Source organism: Lepidochelys kempii, chromosome 12 (assembly GCF_965140265.1).
Source record: "Lepidochelys kempii isolate rLepKem1 chromosome 12, rLepKem1.hap2, whole genome shotgun sequence".
NCBI lineage: Eukaryota > Metazoa > Chordata > Testudines > Cheloniidae > Lepidochelys > Lepidochelys kempii.
Window position 1 is genome coordinate 4607140 of NC_133267.1, and position 19572 is coordinate 4626711.

Here is a 19572-nt window from a genome sequence, read left to right on the forward strand (position 1 = left end):
AGACACAAACCAACTAAGTAATAAGGATATGAAGAAATAAAGCATGTCAGTAAATTATACTGTACTGGGATGGGACAGCCCCTTCTCTCCCACATCTTTCCTATTTTTATTCTAAAGAATTACATCTCCAGAGATTTAAGGCTAATGTATTAAAGACATTTACACCAATATTTTTGAAGTGGTTGTGCAGTACATTGAAATTCTGGCCATTTAAATCAGATAAGGTCAAGAAACTCCGAACCCCCCCCGATAGAAGCTGGAACTCTATCCATACTTAACAAGTTGACAGGAAACTACTTACCCACTGGAAATTCTCTCAGATGGAGGCTGTGATCCAGGCTCTTCAGGTTCTTTGGTCTCACTCATTTTAGGAACCAGAGGTGAAACTTGTGGCTCTGTCAACAGAGAGTACTTTGTTTCCACAAATTAAACTAGTAAGAAAGTTAATATGGCAGTGCAATGATGGGTACCCCACTCTTTCGTCAGGTTACCGTCTTCCTATTTCTAAACTAGGATAAAATATTTATTCATTGTCTAGGATGCCACAGTGGAGGCAGAATAGGAGTAGATGCCAATCAGTTCTCCCCAAGTGAGACCTGCATACTCCATGGCAAGCTCACAATTAATTTTGCAGCAAGGCTTTCTACTGGTTAGGTTTCATTATGATTAGTAGCATTAAAAAAAACAAACAAACCCTCAGGCAGCAGCTGGCAACCCATATTCTAGTGCAGCTGATCCAAAGTTGGCAGTAGTGAAAATGTTTAGGGCTGTCGATTAATTGCAGTTAACTCGCACGATTAAAAAAGTTAATCGCGATTAATCACAGTTTTAATCGCACTGTTAAACAATACCAATTGAAATTTATTAAATATTTTGGATGTTTTTCTACATTTTCAAATATTTGATTTCAATTTCCAACACAGAGTCCAAAATGTACAGTGCTCATTTTTATTACTAATATTTCCACTGTAAAAATGATGAAAAATACTATTTCTTTAATTCACCTCATACAAGTACTGAAGTGAAGTGCAATTTAAAAACATAGATTTTTTGGTTACATAAAACTGCTCAAAAACAAAACAATGTAAAACTTTAGAGCCTACAAGTCCACTCAGTCCTGCTTCTTGTTCAGCCAAATCACTAAGACAAACAAGCTTGTTTACATTTACAGGAGATAATGCTGCTGCTTCTTATTTACAATGTCACCTGAAAATGAGAACAGGTGTTCACATGGCACTCTTTTAGCAAACATTGCTAGGTATTTACATGCCAGGTATGTTAAACATTTGTATGCCCCTTTCATGCTTCAGCCACCATTCCAGAGGACATGCTTGCATGCTGATGACGCTTGTTAAAAAAATAATTCATTAATTAAATTTGTGACTGAACTCCTTGGGGGAGAACTGTATTTCTCCTGCTCAGTTTTACCAGCATTCTGCCATATATTTCATATTATGGCAGTCTTGGATGATGACACAGCACACGTTCGATTTAAGAACACTTTCACTGCAGATTTGACAAAATGCAAAGAAGGTACCTGTCACGGTTCCTCCCCCACTCTGAACTCTAGGGTACAGATGTGGGGACCTGCATGAAAAACCTCCTAAGCTTATCTTTACCAGCTTAGGTCAAAACTTCCCCAAGGTACAAAATATTACACCTTGGACTGGCCGCTACCACCACCAAACTAATACTGGTTACTGGGGAAGAGCTGTTTGGACGCGTCCTTCCCCCCAAAATACTTCCCAAAACCTTGCACCCCACTTCCTGGACAAGGTTTGGTAAAAAGCCTCACCAATTTGCTTAGGTGACTACAGATCCAGACCCTTGGATCTTAAGAACAATGAACAATCCTCCCAACACTTGCACCCCCCCTTTCCTGGGAAATGTTGGATAAAAAGCCTCACCAATTTGCATAGGTGACCACAGACCCAAACCCTTGGATCTGAGAACAATGAAAAAGCATTCAGTGTTTTACAAGAAGACTTAATAAAAAATAGAAGTAAATAGAAATAAAGAAATCCCCCCTGTAAAATCAGGATGGTAGATATCTTACAGGGTAATTAGATTCAAAACATAGAGAACCCCTCTAGGCAAAACCTTAAGTTACAAAAAAGATACACAGACAGAAATAGTTATTCTATTCAGCACAATTCTTTTCTCAGCCATTTAAAGAAATCATAATCTAACACATACCTAGCTAGATTACTTACTAAAAGTTCTAAGACTCCATTCCTGTTCTGTCCCTGGCCAAGACGACTACAGACAGACCCAGACCCTTTGTTTCTCTCCCTCCTCCCAGCTTTTGAAAGTATCTTGTCTCCTCATTGGTCATTTTGGTCAGGTGCCAGCGAGGTTACCTTTAGCTTCTTAACCCTTTACAGGTGAGAGGAGCTTTCCCCTGGCCAGGAGGGATTTCAAAGGGGTTTACCCTTCCCTTTATATTTATGACAGTACCAATGTGAGATTTCTAAAGACAGATATAACCCTCGACCCAAGGTTTAAGAATCTGAAGTGCCTTCCAAAATCTGAGATAGGGACGAGGTGTGGAGCATGTTTTCAGAAGTCTTAAAAGAACACAGCCCGATGTGAAAAACGACAGAACCCGAACCACCAAAAAAGAAAATCAACCTTTCTGCTGGTGACATCTGATTCAGATGACGAAAATGAACATGTGTCAGTCCGCGCTGCTTTGGATCGTTATCAAGTAGAACTCGTCATCAGCATGTTCTCTGGAATGGTGGGCAAAGCATGAAGGGGCATAGGACTCTAGTGCATCTGGCACATAAATACCTTGCAACACTGGCTACAACAGTGCCATGCAAACACGTGTTCTCACTTCCAGGTGACATTGTAAACAAGAAGCAGGCAGAGTTATCTCCTGCAAATGTAAACCAACTTGTTTGTCTGAAGAAAAGGAGTACTTGTGGCACGTTATACAAGTACTGTAGTGCAATACACCTCACAGGTGCCACAAGTACTCCTTTTCTTTTTGCGATTACAGACTAACATGGCTGCTACTCTGAAACTTGTTTGTCTGAGTGATTGGCTGAACAAGTAGTAAGACTGAGTGAACTTGTAAGCTCTAAAGTTTTACATTGTTTTGTTTTCAAGTGCTTTTTTTTTTTTTTTTTACACAATTCTACGTTTGTAAGTTCAACTTTTATGATAAAGAGATTGCACTACAGTACTTGTATGAGGTGAATTGAAAAATATGATTTCTTTTGTTTCTTTCTTACAGTGCAAATTTTTGTAATAAAAATATAACGTGAGCACTGTACACTTTGTATTCTGTGTTGTAATTGAAATCAATATATTTGAAAATGTAGAAATCATCCAAAATATTTAAATAAATGGTATTCTATTATTGTTTAATCGGGTGATGAATCAGGATTAATTTTTTTAATTGCTTGACAGCCTTAAATTTTTTTTAGAAAATTCTAGTGTAGCTGTAAAGGCTAAGGCACCATTTCTATGCATGTCCAGTGGTTCTGATACTAAAAGATAGGGTGGCAGAAATTCTCTTCTATGTTTGCAAAGGTGAAACATACACTATCTTGAAAGTCAACACTTCTTGCATGACACTTTCAGCTGCAATACACTGATACCTACCTTTTTGTATGAGGGAATCACAAAATGGTCTGAATTCCTCCTCTGCGCAACAGAGTAATCAAAGATTACAAACCAACTCCCACTCCCCATATCCTTTAAAGAATTGTTTCACCACTGTCTGCCTTCCTAGAGAAGGATTTTCGACTTACGGGTCTGGATGATTCTTCTAAGCACCACCCTTGGCGTATCATTATCAAGATCAGGGAGAATAGTTGGTCTGTTCTTTGACAGGGAGGTTTTGTCAGAAATGCTTTGCCTCCTTGGATCAGACAAGTGCTAGAGGAGAAATCAAAGACGACCAACTCAAGCTCTCATTTTCAGCAACAAACCTGAACCTTAGAAGCAAAAGTGTTAAGGACATATCTTCTGGTGAAAGTTATTCTAGCTAAAGCCTCCAACCACACAGTTGTATGGAGTATTTTCCTCAGATCAGAGATCCTACTACCTATCTCTTTGGTTCCCAAAAAATACCATCCTCCATTTGCTCTTTAGCAGCGTTTGCATTTCACTTTACCATGATGGACTGTCTTCAGTCCTAAATCACCTAAAGACAAACAGACACTATGCATGGCTCTAATTATGAATGGGTGTCTCCATTTCATGAGCCACCCCCCTCCCATCCCCACAAAAGCCATATCTGAAAAATAAAAGAGCACAATCAAGCTGAACAGCTAAAGGAGACCAAAAATGTTGCTCTCCAATCCACATGATGGATTCAAGTATTTTGTTCTCCTTAGAGGTGTGAAATTGGGAAGATCCAGGCATGTAGGACTTACTTTTTTTGTTGAGTTCCTGCCTCTCCAGCATTTACTAGTTAATAATGTACAAAAAACATTGTTTCCTACTGCTCTCCCATCTGTATGCAATACCCACCTGTTGTCTCTTGCCTTAGACATTGTAAGCTGTTCAGGGCAGAGATCATATCTTTATGTTTGTACAGGGCCTACCACAGTGGGACCCTGATTTCAATGTGCTAGGGCACTAGAAATAATATTATTAATAAGAAGGGCAGTATATTTGAGAGCAGATCTGCAAAGCAGAGACTGAAGAACTCTGCTATTACCAAAGAAAGTGATGCAGCAGCAGCATTATCAAGTAGTTGAGTTTTTATTGCTGGAAAAAGAGAGTATTGCACAATCAGAACTGTGCTTCTATCAGATAATGTATCTTGGAAAGCAAAACACTGCTTAGCTGGTGTGACTGATCAGTCTCCTACTGAAAAAAAATGGAAGAGAGCTGAAAACCCTGTTTCAAATCATCTGTACTCATTTAAACCATTTAACTACTTGTATTAAAAACCAGACAGTCCACCACCTGAATGCTGCCTCAGGCAGGCAAACAGACTTATGTCTTACAGCTCCACTGTGTGAACTCAGTTATGCTCCATTGCACAGGTTCTAAGGCTACAAGGGAGCATTATGATCATCTAGTCTGAGGTCCTGTTTAACACAGGCATAGAACTTCCCAGAATTAATTCCTGCTTGAACTAGAGCAGATCCTGTAGAAGGAGATCAAGTCTTAATTTAGAAAGTTTCCAATAGTGGAGAATCCACCACCATCCTTGATAAGTTGTTCCAATAATTAATTACCCTCACAGTTAAAAATCTGCACTTTATTTCATGTCTGAATTTGTCTAACTTCTTCCATACATTGGATCTTGTTATATTTTGTCTGCTAGACTGAAGATTGTTTTATCATCAGATTTTTGGTTTCTATGTAGGTACGTATAGGTTCAGAGTCAGAAAATCCCAAGGTGATATCAAAGCATCAGAGGAGCAAACGGTACCTTTCTCTCCACGGACTGCTGGACCCTCTGTTTCATTTTATGGCGCAGGGCCATCGAGGGAGATGCCGCCCCAGCCTGCTGACCGACTCCGGTAGAGCTCCTGGTCCTGGGGGAAGTCCTGGTGTCAGACATGCTGCAAAAACACACAGGCAAGCACACGCTGTTCAGTGAGCAGGGTGGGGGCAGGCTCGGGGCCGGGGGGTCGCAGGGTGGGGGCAGGCTCGGGGCCGGGGGGTCGCAGGGTGGGGGCAGGCTCGGGGCCGGGGGGTCGCAGGGTGGGGGCAGGCTCGGGGCCGGGGGGTCGCAGGGTGGGGGCAGGCTCGGGGCCGGGGGGTCGCAGGGTGGGGGCAGGCTCGGGGCCGGGGGGTCGCAGGGTGGGGGCAGGCTCGGGGCCGGGGGGTCGCAGGGTGGGGGCAGGCTCGGGGCCGGGGGGTCGCAGGGTGGGGGCAGGCTCGGGGCCGGGGGGTCGCAGGGTGGGGGCAGGCTCGGGGCCGGGGGGTCGCAGGGTGGGGGCAGGCTCGGGGCCGGGGGGTCGCAGGGAAGCGCTGCCCCAAAGGGGGTCTGGGGGCGGCGGGGAGACTGATGCAGGCTCTACAAGCTGCAATAGACCAGGGGAGTCAAAAGCTGGACAGAGCAATGGGGCCCAGCCTTACACAGCTGGGGGGGGCGGTCTTTGCCACCGGGCGCAGTCATGGGAGGGGGAGGTGGCCCCCCGAGGACGCCTCCCCCCCCCGTGGCTCGGTTTGGGGGCAGAGCGCCCCTCGTAAGCGCTAATGGTTCCCTCCGCCCCGTCCCCCATAGCTGAGCCTGGGGACTGAGCCCCCCTCGTGGGGGCCAGGGGTTCCCTCAGAGCGCCCCCGTCGGCACTAGTGCTCCCCTCCAGCCGCCCCCACCGCTCTGGGGATGGCGGCCGCGATAGCTACTCGCCGGGTTCCTCACGCCCCAAGGGGAGGTGCGACGCTCCGAGTTCGGTCCCCCCCGCGCGAGCCCAGCCCTGCCCAACGGCACCGGGCAGCTCTTCCTCCCGCCTGCCGATTCAAGCGAAACCTCGCGAGAACTCCCGACCAGGCCCACCGCGCGGTGACTGCTGGGAGTGGTAGTTCCTGACGCCATGCGGTGTCTGCTGGGAGTGGTAGTTCTTGCCCCGCGGCAGGGCAGCCTCTCTCTAGCTTTTAGCTTGCCCTCCCCCACAATGTGACTCGGGGGTGGGTGCAAGCTGCCTCAAACACGGACACCTGCCCCCTCCAAGCTAAGTAATTAGGTAGAGCAAAAAAATCGCCCACCCACTTTGGGGGGGACCCAGCTTCTTTGGCCTAGCCTCTCCTGCTGTTCTTCTGGAGTTCACATTTGTAGTTTGGATCTCTCCACTTGTGTTTGGGGGACCCACAACAGCACCACTACTGAAAGTGCTGACATTTCAGGGGCTCTGAGCCCTACTTCTGCACTTTACACCTCTCTACACTTGGTTTCAGACTAGACCCACACGGATCACCTATGTCAGTAAGTTTGCATGGATGGTACTTAGAAAACAAATTTGTTTTCTTGTAAATAGGATATATTTGATCTGGGAGAGACAATCACACTCGTGCCATTTTTAAAAGTTCACTTTGAAGAACAGAAACAAAAGGTATGGGGAAATCATTGAGGAAGAGGGAGGGAAGTTAATCCACAGGCAGGGCCGGCTCTACGCTTTTTGCCGCCCCAAGCAGTGTGCCGAATTGCCACCTGAAGAAGGGAGCTGCTGCTGAATTGCCGCCGCAGACAGCCGAAGAAGGCGGCTGCCGCTGAATTGCCACCGCAGGACTGTGAAGATACAAGCTGCCACCGCATTGCCCCTGTGGTGAAAAAAAAACCAGGCCGCCTTAACAACACACGGACTGCCGCCCCAGGCACCTGCTTGGAACACTGGTGCCTGGAGCCGGCTCTGTCCACAAGGGTCACCATACATCCCAGCCCAGGCATTTTATGTTAGGACATGGGGATCATCTGAACTCTAAAACTAGGTCCAGTGTTTCTCAAAGTTTTGGAAGCTGAGCCTTACGTAAGAAAAATTAAACCAATTCCTTTGTACTTCTCCTCTGGAACTCCACCATGTGTTGTTAAAGGTCTACACAGTTTAAGGTATATATCTTCCTCAGCAAACAGAGCACAGGTCTGTTTAGAAAAGACAGAACTCAAATAATGGGTGCAAATGATAAAGAACTATTTTGCAGAGCACAGGCTTCTCTGCATTTTCCTATGCTTTACTATGAGACTATGAAACACTTAATAGTCTGTTTGTAAACCTTCTGCATTGCTTTGTCAGAGACACATTCCACTTGCCAACAATTCCAAAAAGCATAGTACTTCCAGAGAAATGTAGTTCTGTTTGGGCAAGGTGCACTCTCTGGGAAACATTTTTATATGTGGGTGCAGTGGGAGGCATAGATCTGAATGGACAAGGTATACTGTGGGACTGGGTTGCCCACTGTCTTTGTCCCTGTTGAGCTCTGGGGAATGCTGTCCCACTCCTAGGACCAGGATGCTTGGATAAAGGGGAGGTGGTTTGTACTGCCAGATTGCAACTGTCTTTCATGCCCTGGCCAATGTGGGTTATGTAGCTCAGCTGCCTGCCTAGCTCCTGCTCAGGAAGGGAGTTTCAGGGATGCAGTGCATTGTGGGTTATGAATGGAAGTCCTTCGATGCAGTACAGCAGGTACGAGTTGCATAGTTGCCTGGTGTGTTGTGACTCTACATCCAATTTGTTCTGGAATGTTTACATCCCATCACTGCAGTATCTGAGTGGCTCACAACATTTATTTCATGACAGGTTTCAGAGTAGCAGCCGTGTTAGTCTGTATCCGCAAAAAGAAAAAGAATACTTGTGGCACCTTAGAAACTAACCAATTTATTTGAGCATAAGCTTTCGTGAGCTACAGCTCACTTCATCGCCACAAGTACTCCTTTTCTTTTAAGGTTTATTTAGTCTTAGCAGTTCTCTACAACACAGCGGGTGCAACATCACCCCCCATCTTAGCAATGGGAAACTGAGGCACAGTTTGAATGGCATGGCATCACACAGGGACTCTCTAGGAGAGCAGGGACCTGAACCCCAACCACTGGGCCTGCCTGTCTCTCTCACACATATGCCCCTATGACACCAGTATTTATCTTCTGTACTTCCACAGGGTCTCATCTCAGCGACAGTGCATTGTGGGGCAGGCAGTTTCTTGGCTGTGGGGGTCCGGGCCCGGGGCATTGTGGATCAGGCAGTCCCTGCCCTCCGCACTGTGGGGCGGGCAATCTGTGCCGATCCCCTCACGGTGGATTGCGGGGCCGTCAGTTCGGGGAAGTCCCGCTGCGGTGTATTGTGGGTCGGGCAGTCCCGAACTGTGGGGCGCGCAGGCTCGGCGCACTGCAGGCGCGGAGCACTGCGGGACAGGCACTCCGGCGCGGTGCACTGTGGGGCGGGCAGTGCGGCGCAGTGCATTGTGGGGTAAGCAGTCCTGCGCAGTCTAGGCGCGGTGCATTGAGGCGCGGGCCGCCCGGCGTGGTGCATTGTGGGGCAGGCAGTCCGGTCCTCTCCCGGCGCGCTGCACTGTGGGGCGGGCAGTCCGGCGCGGTGCATTGTGGGGCGGGCAGTCCGGTCCTCTCCCGGCGCGCTGCACTGTGGGGCGGGCAGTCCGGCGTGGTGCATTGTGGGGCAGGCAGTCCGGTCCTCTCCCGGCGCGCTGCACTGTGGGGCGGGCAGTCCGGCGCGGTGCATTGTGGGGCGGGCAGTCTAGGCGCGGTGCATTGTGGGGCGGACCGTCCGGCGCGTTCCCGGCGCGGTGCATTGTGGGGAGGGCAGTCCAGCGCAGTGTAGGCGCGCTGCACCGTGGAGTGGGCAGTCCGGCGCGGTGCATTGTGGGGCGGCAGTCTAGGCGCTGTGCATTGTGGGGCGGGCAGTCCGGCGCGGTGCATTGCGAGGCGGGGAGTTGGGCGCCCCGCAGGCGCGGTGCACTGTGGGGCGGCAGTCTAGGCGCGCTGCATTGTGGGGCGGGCGGTCCGGCGCGGTGCACTGTGGGGCGGGCGGTCCGGCGCGGTGCATTGTGGGGCGGGCAGTCTAGGCGCGCTGCATTGTGGGGCGGGCGGTCCGGCGCGGTGCATTGCGAGGCGGGGAGTCGGGCGCCCCGCAGGCGCGGTGCACTGTGGGGCGGGCAGTCCGGCGCGGTGCATTGTGGGGCGGGCGGTCCGGCGCGGTGCATTGCGAGGCGGGGAGTCGGGCGCCCCGCAGGCGCGGTGCACTGTGGGGCGGCAGTCTAGGCGCGGTGCACTGTGGGGCGGGCGGTCCGGCGCGGTGCACTGTGGGGCGGGCGGTCCGGCGCGGTGCATTGTGGGGCGGGCAGTCTAGGCGCGCTGCATTGTGGGGCGGGCGGTCCGGCGCGGTGCATTGCGAGGCGGGGAGTCGGGCGCCCCGCAGGCGCGGTGCACTGTGGGGCGGGCAGTCCGGCGCGGTGCATTGTGGGGCGGGCGGTCCGGCGCGGTGCATTGCGAGGCGGGGAGTCGGGCGCCCCGCAGGCGCGGTGCACTGTGGGGCGGGCGGTCCGGCGCGGTGCACTGTGGGGCGGGCGGTCCGGCGCGGTGCATTGTGGGGCGGGCAGTCTAGGCGCGCTGCATTGTGGGGCGGGCGGTCCGGCGCGGTGCATTGCGAGGCGGGGAGTCGGGCGCCCCGCAGGCGCGGTGCACTGTGGGGCGGGCAGTCCGGCGCGGTGCATTGTGGGGCGGGCGGTCCGGCGCGGTGCATTGCGAGGCGGGGAGTCGGGCGCCCCGCAGGCGCGGTGCACTGTGGGGCGGGCAGTCCGGCGCGGTGCATTGTGGGGCGGGCGGTCCGGCGCGGTGCATTGCGAGGCGGGGAGTCGGGCGCCCCGCAGGCGCGGTGCACTGTGGGGCGGGCAGTCCGGCGCGCGGCACTGTGGGGCGGGTAGTTCCGGTTCCGCGGCGGCGGGCGGCGCTGGGGCGGCGGGCGCGGCGGCCTTGTGGGAGCTGTAGTCCCTCCCGGGGCGCTCTCGGCCGCGGCCGGCCGGCGGGGCCATGCCGGGCTTCACGTGCTGCGTGCCGGGCTGCTACAACAACTCGCACCGCGACAAGGCGCTGCACTTCTACACCTTCCCCAAGGACCCCGAGCTGCGGCGCCTCTGGCTGAAGAACGTCTCGCGCGCCGGCGTCAGCGGCTGCTTCAGCACCTTCCAGCCCACCACGGGCCACCGCGTGTGCAGCGAGCACTTCCCGGGCGGCCGCAAGTCCTACCTGGTGCGCGTGCCCACCATCTTCCCGCTGCGCGGCGTCAACGAGCGCAAGGGGGCCCGCGCCCGCCGCGCCCGCCCCGCCCCGGCGCCCGCCGCGCCCGCGCTGCTCCTGGCGCTGCCCGCCGAGCCGCAGCCCGGCCCGGCCCCGCCCGGCCCCGAGGACGTGAAGCCCATCGACCTGACGGTGCAGGTGGAGTTCGGCGGGCCGGAGGCGCCGGCGCGGCTGGCGGGCGAGGAGGGCGCGGCCGAGGGCGGCCCCGCGGACCACTCGTACTCGCTGTCGTCGGGCACCACGGCCGAGGAGCTGCTGCGCAAGCTGAACGAGCAGCGGGACATCATCGCCCTGCTGCAGGTGAAGATGAAGGAGATGAAGGGCAGCATCCGCCGCCTGCGCCTGGCCGAGGCCCAGCTCCGCGAGGAGATCCGCGAGAAGGACCGGCTGCTGCACGCCGCCAGCGCCGGGGCCCGCAAGCGGCCCGGCCTCTGAGAGCCCGACATCCCCGGCCTGTGGGGTCCCGGCGGCCCGGCCCGTGAGCTGAGCTGCCCGGCCCAGCCTGCGGATCACGGCCCCGGTGCCGGACAAGCCCACGCAGGGTCACGGGGGGATAAACTCATTGACTGCCAGCCTCTTCATGGGAGCCATCACCAGGGCTCTGTTCTCTCCATCCTGGCTGTGGCAGCTCCACCCACCTGAGCACCACTGGGTACTGGAGTGGGGAGGGGACACTGGCTGCCCACTGCATTTCCAGCCCCAGGTCCTGGTGGGTGTCCGTGACACCATGCTTCGAATGTAGGTGGCAGCCAGTGCCCTCTCAGCGCTAGGTCTCCCCGTGCTGCTGGTTCAGGAGGAGCTGTCCCTGCGTTGTGACAGCATTTGCAAAACTTTTCTAGAAGGGACCCATGTTACCACTAAGTGGATGTAGGGCGATGAGCATCAGCGACCGAACGAAACTTGGTACAACGTTAACTTGGGTAGCAGTCATGCTGCTCCCTGCCAAAGCATGTTTAAAACCATGACTGGTGTAGTGTCCTCCGTAGAAGTGAAAACCAGTGTTCTGTTTGGCCTCCTTAAGCAAAGACATGAGAAAGCTTTAGAAGCCCTGTCAGGCTGATGTTTCTTCAGTAAATTACTGATGCCATTAGAGACTGCCATTTCACGTGTGAAAGAATCCCTTCAAACTAAAGAGTGCTACTGTATGGTGTAGTCATTGCTTTCTCTTTTCATTACACCTGTAGTTGTTACAGATTTACAGATGCCTTGATGCTCTTGACAATGACAAGGATTATTCTGATCTGGTATACTGGCTTCATTCCTTGTTCACATTCAGTAGCTACAGTTTGTCTCATTGGCTTAAACATTTGACTCCTCAAATATAACTAAGAGGCATACTGGGCTTTAAAACCCTAGCTTTTTCACAAAGACCTTGGTTGACATTTTCGCTTATATCACAAGTGAAATGAGTTTAGTCTCCAGTGACTCTGCAAATCCTTGTTGCTTGCTTGTAATCTACTTGGCACAACTAGGTTTGGATTATATCCTGGCATTGCTCCAGGATTGAGGAGCATTATAACCCATCCATATGGGATTCTTGCACTGTCTCTGGAACTAGCCAGTGTTAGTCCCCCACTTTTCATGGACAATAAAACAAAACTGTCCAGAAAAATTGTGGGGGGGAGAGGTGTGACACTACCACAGCTTGGATTGAGCTTCCAGTAACTTTCAGATTATTATTAGAAAGCCAGTGAAATTGGTAACTCAGTGCTCCTGGGGGTCTGATACACCTGAATGGCTCCACCTTGATGCTTATATTTAATGCTTTGCATTTGAACAGTGATATGCTTTAGGAAAGAACAATTCACCAAAAGCGTGCCCTATACATCAGAAAATGTCCGGACTCTGTGTTTCAGCCAAGTGTGGGGGGGAGTTAAATTGATTAACTACAGGTTTGGGATTTTAAGATCTTTCTCTTGTAATTAGAGTACATTACACTCCAGAGTGGATTGGGCTGCAGATTTTACTAGATTTTATACACCTTTTCTAAATGTACAAATCATCTTTAGTTGGGAAGTACTGAAATCTTTGTAACACTGACTAACTTTTAGCTGTCCAACTGTCCAGTTCAGTCTGTCCCTGTAGCTGGCATTACTGAATCTGAAGGCTGCATGGGTGATTTACAGGAGTGGGCATATGCCCAGCTGCCATTCAGTATCCAGACAGCTAAGCTGGACTTCAGTAGGTGCAGCTGATACTATGATGAGTGGGTCAGTTCTCTTGTCTATTGACTTGGCTGGTTGATCAGGAAGATGAGAGATCTATTCATGTACTAAAAATATGTATAATTTCATTTTTAATTTATTTTTCCAATCTGATACCTGGCTCAGACTGCAGCTACCTAATGTGCAGACTTCAGTGCAAGTCACAACTGCATCAAGTTTTCATGGGGGAAGGACTGGCAAACTTGCTTGCTACACTGTGTCGGATTTAACTCATGTAACATGGTCAATCGATCTCACTTTGATAGCTATACTTCCATCAAGACAATAGGCAGCACGTCTCTTTTTCTTGCATATTATAAATGAGACTATTTGTGCCTCCTAGCTGCCTGAGAGTGTTTAGAATGTGCGTGTTGTAATAGTCATGGTACTTTTCTACCATTGTAATGCACTTCAGGACGTTCAGCTATTTGGAGTGCTGGACTGGTTAACTGCTGGACTGTTCCATTTCTCCAGGTTACACTGAGGTGCTAACATGCCTAATTTTAATAAAGTCTATTTTGTTTTGTTATGTTTCCTATTTCAGTGCTGTATAATGTATGAATGGTGCCCTGAGGGCCTGTCTTTACAATACCAGAGGTCTAGTTCGTATCTGCAAAGTGTCCTAGTCTAAACCACAACTTGGCACTGTGCACTTTAATACAGACTGAGGTGCCCTTCCAAACATCATGCGTGTAACAACTGACTTGTTGAATCTGATCTAATCCTATGTAATGCAGTCTCACCACAATTAGTACTTTCAGAGCATGTCATAGATGAGGTGTCTCACTGCCTTACACACTGACTGTAGCCTCATAGTACCTTTGTGGGAGAAGGTAAGCATTACCTCCAGAGAGGTTCTAAGGAAAGCTGGGAATGGAGGTGGGACACCTGCAGCCTCAGTCCTGTACTAGGTTTCTCAAAGTTTATCTATTGTAACTTGACACATTTCTTTCTCAAATACTTCTACTGCCTGGAGGACCTTTTATTATTGGTTCCCACTGTTGCAAATATATAGAGCCCATGTTTTCCAGTTCAGATTAGGTTTCCCCTGAATGCACACCTGCCTTCATGCCCTTTGGTTGCACTTACCCTTCTGCTGAGAGTTCAAACAGGGCTTCAGTGCCACTTCCTAATGTGCTCGATAGCTGCGTCTCTTACTCAGCTGGATTCTGTGTCGGGGCTGAGGTTGTTGATCACACAGCACTGCCTGTCATATTGAAATTGAGGATAGGAGTGCTCCTGTTTTCTTGGGGACTGGTTTTCAGTTCAGGGAGCACGCGAAGAGTCTTGCAAATGCCACTGTACTGAAAGAAATTATTTTCACTTACTGGCACATTACCCTTTGGGCTCTTCAAATCTGCAATTAAAACTCAATGCTCAATTTTTGTAGAGGATTTTTTTTGGCAATGGTATCCACAAATTCCTAAACTAGTTCCCTGGAATCATTTGTAAAGAACAGTGAAAGAAAGATGCAAAACTGGCTGTTGCTTTCGGATTTTGCCTTATTACATTTACTTTCCCTATAACTTCTCCAAAATGAAGGTAAGTGGGTGAGGGTAATGCAGTAGCTCTGTAAAACAGCACCTTAGGCTTGGCTCACTATATTCCTGTGCTATGTTCAGTTCTAGTAGCAGTTTTCCTTTTGAAAATAAAAGATAGGCAAGCAATGCTGGCATAAGCCCAGGTACCTCTTGTGCACCTACACTTATGGTAGCAGTGAGAGAGGTCCTGGAGGCCAAATTTAGGCTGTTAGGAAAGGGATTCAAGTCCTGGACCTCCACGGCAGTAGTCTCTGAAATGCTTCCAGTTTCTTGCACAGTTAGGCAGAACTGTGGAGTCTCACGGTCGATGAGACAATGATATTGGGAGGGCGGCATTTAGGTTAATTAGGAACTGGAGAATCTTGGGAAAGGAGGTGCATACACAGAAAGATGGGCTCCACCTAAACCAAAACAGAACCAGATTGCCAGCCTGTAAAACTAAAAAGGTAGTAGAGAAGTTTTTACACTAAGGGCTGGGGAAAAGCTGACAGGTGTGGAGGAACACACAGTTCAATCAGACATCTCTTAGGGGAGCATTTATTAAAGAGCAATTGCCCAGACCTCTCTCTGAAGACAAGTGCAAGGTGATGCATACTGAAAGAACAATTCCTCAGTTTTGAGGAGTCTCAAGCATAGTAGCTACAATCAGTCTGCTGTGAGCAAGGGAAGTGAATAAGCACCTAGGAGCCTGCATCTGTGAGTTCACCCATAAGGGCCAGAAAGCAAAGGGGTAAATTAGCAACCAGACCCACAGCAAGGAGAAAGTACTGCTTTAATCCATCACATTTACAGTTCCAGTGCACAAATCTCTCTTCAATGCTAATCTTTGCTTTTTATTTTGTCTAAAGCCTCTTGGGAGCTTATTCTCAAACCTTGCTTAACCCCATTTTGGTTTTAAAAACAAGTATTGCCCCATGCAGGGATTAGGCTGGAGAGGGAAGAGATTACAACGTACCGCTAGCCAGCAACCTCCCAGCCACTACAGCATTGTTCTCTGGAGGATATTTTTCAGAGCTATTCCCAAACTAGTTTTCAGTGGGTTTCTCAAATTTCCTCTGCTGGAAATCCTTCCATTCCAGGTTTGCACCCAGTTTCCCTTCCAGCCCCCCCACCCCCTTGCAGTTTCTGAACCTCTGGTTCCTCCTTGAAGAGCACCTGCCTCAGCTCAGTGACAAGAACTCCTGATGGGGTGGGCACTGGAACCATAGCAGAATCCATGGGACGAAGTAGGGTTGTTGTGCAGATCAGGAGACTCTCATGAGAGCTAATGTTATCGCAGGCACAGGACACCAGACTGTGACCAGTGAGGGAGGCGGGCATCAGGGCTGGTATCATCCTGAGAAGGGCTGTGATGGGGCTATTTCCTGGGTTGTCTGCATTACCTATTGTTTGTTTTCTGGAATCTCGTTCCTCTTAAAAGGTTACTAGCGAGTCTTCCTTGCCCTGCCTTGTGTACTGGGGTGCCTTCCAGCTCTACATCCTGCTCCACAGGTAAGTATGGCCTGGGGCCACGCCTAGAGAGCTTCCTCCATGGCCGCAACAGATGCACTGGGGCAAGTCCCCAAACCAACCTTGTTGCTCTTCCCTGCCCCACCAAGTTCTCCCAACTGCCTCTGCACAGAACAGGGATGGTTCCCATTTTCCTGCAGGAGCCAGAGGAGTGTTTGCTGAAGGCTGAGCTGCTCCTGCACATGCAATGAGATACACAAACAAATGGGGGCTTCTGAGGAGGTCCTTTCCTTCCACCCTTTTTGAATCAATGTTATGGAGCAGCATGGATCTGGGATAGTGGAGCTGGAAGTGGCATTGTTGGACCTGTGTGACCCATTCTACCCTGGGCAGAGGAGGAAGAATTAGACTCCCACAGGCCACTTAACTGCTGCATAAGTAGGGAGAGATAAGATGGCTCCAGTCCTTTCCAGAGGCCGGGTAGCTGCTGCCATGTCCTGCACTGCAGGATAATTCCATCTATTTAGCTTTGGAGGCAGCTCTGCTATCAAATTCTGTTCCCCTTGGATCCAGACTCCCACTGCTGACCACCGTGTTGTTCTGCACCATCAGTCCCAGTGCACTGCTTTTGGCCAGCGAGTGCCTCCACTCCTCTGCTGTCCGTGAGAACCTTCCTTCGAAATCCTCTACAGGAAAAATGTTAGCATTTTGCTGAAAATTCTGCTTTGGGCCCTTTGTCAGAGCAGCCTCAGGAGCCTGCATGTAAAGCTGCCCTCAGATCTGCACCAGCTGCAGTGGGCTCAGCCTGCTCTCAAGGGCTCGCTCAGCTGGCTTTTTCAGAGCTCAGCCATGGAGTAAGCACAATCCTCCTTTCCAACAAGGCCCCCAGCAAGGTCAGTTCTATGGTGGCCCTGCCTAGATAGCATCCAGGCTGTGATCTCCATTGCCTTGGCTTTCCCCTGCCCCCACCACACTTCCATCCTGGCCACGTACACCAGACAGACTAACTTGCATTAATCCAAAGTCTCACCATTGAGGCTCTCCTGCAGGGGAGATTTCTCTGGGTTTTGCTGCATCAGAGAGATACAGAAGTTTTCACAATGGAGATGGCCTTGACTCATGAGAATTCTGCACAATTGAGAGCTGACGAGAGAGTTACATCCAAAGCAGACTGTGAAGGGTTACAAAGGGATCTCACAAAACTGGGTGACTGGGCAAGAAAACAGGAGATGAAATTCAGTGTTGATAAATGCAAAGTAATGCACATTGGGAAACATAAACCCAACTATACATATAAAATGATGGAGTCTAAGTTAGCTTTTATCACTCATGAAAGACATTCCGGAATCATCGTGGATAGTTTTCTGAAAACATCTGCTTAATGTGCAGCAGCAGTCAAAAAAAACCAAAAAACAAAAAAAACCCCAACATTAAGAACTATTAGGTTAGGGATCAATAACAAGACAGAAAATATAATAATGCCACTATATAAACCCATGATATGCCCACACCTCGAGTACTGTGTGCAGTTCTGGTCACCTCATCTCAAAAAAGATATATTAGAATTGGAAATAGTAAGGGCAAGAAAAATGATTAGGGGAATGGAACAGCTTCCACATGACCTCAGTTCAGAAGAGAGATGACTGAGGGGGGATATGATAAAGGACTATACAATCATGACTGGTGTGGAGAAAGTGAATACAGAAGTGTTATTTACCTTTTCTCATAAAACAAGAACCAGGAGTCATCCAATGAAATGAATAGGCAGCAGGTTTAAAACAAACATAAGGAAGTACTTTTTCACACAATGCAGTGAACTTGTGAAACTTGTTGCAAGGGGATGTTGTGAACACAAAAGATATAACCGAATTCAAAAAATTAAATAAGAATTAGATAAGTTAATGAAGGATAATGTAATCGATGGCTATTAGCTAAGATGGTCAGGGATGCAACACGATGCTATGGATGTTCCTAAAGCTCTGACTAAACTACAGAGGGTTGGCCAAACTGGACAGTCTCTACGCAAAAGAATAAATAGACCCAAATCTGACATTAGGAATTACAACATTCAAAAACCAGTAGGAGAACACTTCAGCCTCCCTGGTCATTCAATAAACAGACTTAAAAGTGGCAATTCTTCAACAAAAAAACTTCAAAAACAGATTCCCAACTTGAAACTGCAGAACTGGAATTAATTTGCAAACTGGACACCATCAAGTTAGGCCTGAATAAAGACTGAGTGGATGAGTCATTACCAAACCTAATTTTACCATACTAATGTTCCCCTGCTGTTACTCACACCTTCTTCCCAACTGTTTGAAATGGGCCACCCTCATTACCACAACAAAAGTGATTTTTCCTACCTTGGTATTCTACTGATAATTTAATTGTCTCGTTAGACTGACCCCCCCCCCACCTGGTAAGGCAACTCCCATTTTTTCATGTATTATGTATAAATATACCTGCTATTGTATTTTCCACTCCATGCATGAAGTGGGTTCTAGCCCAGGAAAGCTTATGCCCAAATAAATTTGTTAGTCTCTAAGGTGCCACAAGGACTCCTCGTTGTTTTTGCTGATACAGACTAACACAGCTACCACTCTGTACTGTTTTGTTCATTCCTTTTGAAGCAACTGGCACCAGTCGCTGTTGGAATACAGGATACTGGGCTAAATGGACCAGTTGTCTAACCCAGTATGGCCATTCTTATATTCTTATGTAAACTCGCCAGGGTAGTCATTGTCTCTTGAGTGTGTTTATACAGCACCCAGCACAATGGGTCTCCCATCTGGATCTCATTTTGGAGAATACCTCTGCTACTACCACTATTAATACAGAACCAGGAAGCAGCAGCTGCTGCTGCCCCTGTTCTCCCTCACATCAAAGGGCTGGAGCCCAGCCCAGACAGCTGCAGCAGCAACTCCCAGCCCACAGATTGAACTGGAAATTGAAGGGCAACGAGATCTGCCTGTGCCTGGAAACCATTTGGGAGACAATGTCTGAACAAAAAGAAAAGGAGTACTTGTGGCACCTTAGAGACTAACCAATTTATTTGAGCATAAGCTTTCGTGAGGTGCCACAAGTACTCCTTTTCTTTTTGCGAATACAGACTAACACGGCTGTTACTCTGAAATGTCTGAACAGTTTTCCCAGAAGCAAAACATCCCCACAATGCAACTCTCTCCTCCCTCCACAAGCCACCCAGCATTCAGCCCCTCACACAATCAGTACTCTGCCCCTCCTCACAAAATCTTCAAACAAAACAGCTCCTGGAGCTCCGCTCCTCTCAATAGCTGACGGGTTCTTCTTTTCCTCTGAAAGCACTGCCCTCCATGGAGTGGAAGGCAGCTGCAGCTTCTGACCAGTCAGGGAGAGGGAGCCCTACCCATGATATACAGCCCCCTGCAGTCAGGGCTGGTGGAGAAAGGATTATCTTTGCTTGCTGCTGATAGTTGTGCTTCCTTCCTTCCCTGCAGCAGTAGGTGTAAGGCACAGAACACAGCTCAGTTGGGCAGCCAGAAAGCTCGACATGGCAGGAGAGCTGGAGGGGGAACATAAGAATGGCCATACTGGGTCAGATCAATGGTCCATCTAGCCTAGGATTCTGTACTCCAAGAGTGGCCAATGCCAGGTGCTACAGAGGTAAAGAACAGAACAGGCA

The 19572-nt window shown here is 49.5% G+C and overlaps 2 protein-coding genes across 5 annotated transcripts in view; one reads left to right on the plus strand and one right to left on the minus strand.

Annotated features, from left to right (window-relative positions):
- Positions 1 to 9015, minus strand: part of CENPT (centromere protein T) — a 42100-nt gene extending 33085 nt beyond the window's left edge. The window contains exons 1-5 of one of the 4 annotated variants that reach the window (XM_073307232.1): positions 7440 to 9015; positions 7124 to 7233; positions 5399 to 5531; positions 3762 to 3888; positions 302 to 395 (exon numbers count right to left, since the gene is read on the minus strand). In XM_073307232.1, coding sequence (XP_073163333.1) covers positions 302 to 395; positions 3762 to 3888; positions 5399 to 5530 — 353 coding nt within the window. In that variant the 5' untranslated portion in view covers position 5531; positions 7124 to 7233; positions 7440 to 9015. Of the gene's footprint in view, positions 1 to 301; positions 396 to 3761; positions 3889 to 5398; positions 5532 to 6325; positions 6446 to 7123 lie in introns of those variants that run through there. The other 3 variants (XM_073307231.1, XM_073307233.1, XM_073307230.1) reach the window with 3 other exon arrangements.
- Positions 9016 to 10173: 1158 nt separating this feature from the next.
- Positions 10174 to 13446, plus strand: THAP11 (THAP domain containing 11). Its single transcript, XM_073307236.1, has one exon. The coding sequence runs from the start codon at positions 10451 to 10453 to the stop codon at positions 11150 to 11152; it is 702 nt and encodes a 233-aa protein (XP_073163337.1). The 5' UTR covers positions 10174 to 10450; the 3' UTR covers positions 11153 to 13446.
- Positions 13447 to 19572: the final 6126 nt, after the last annotated feature.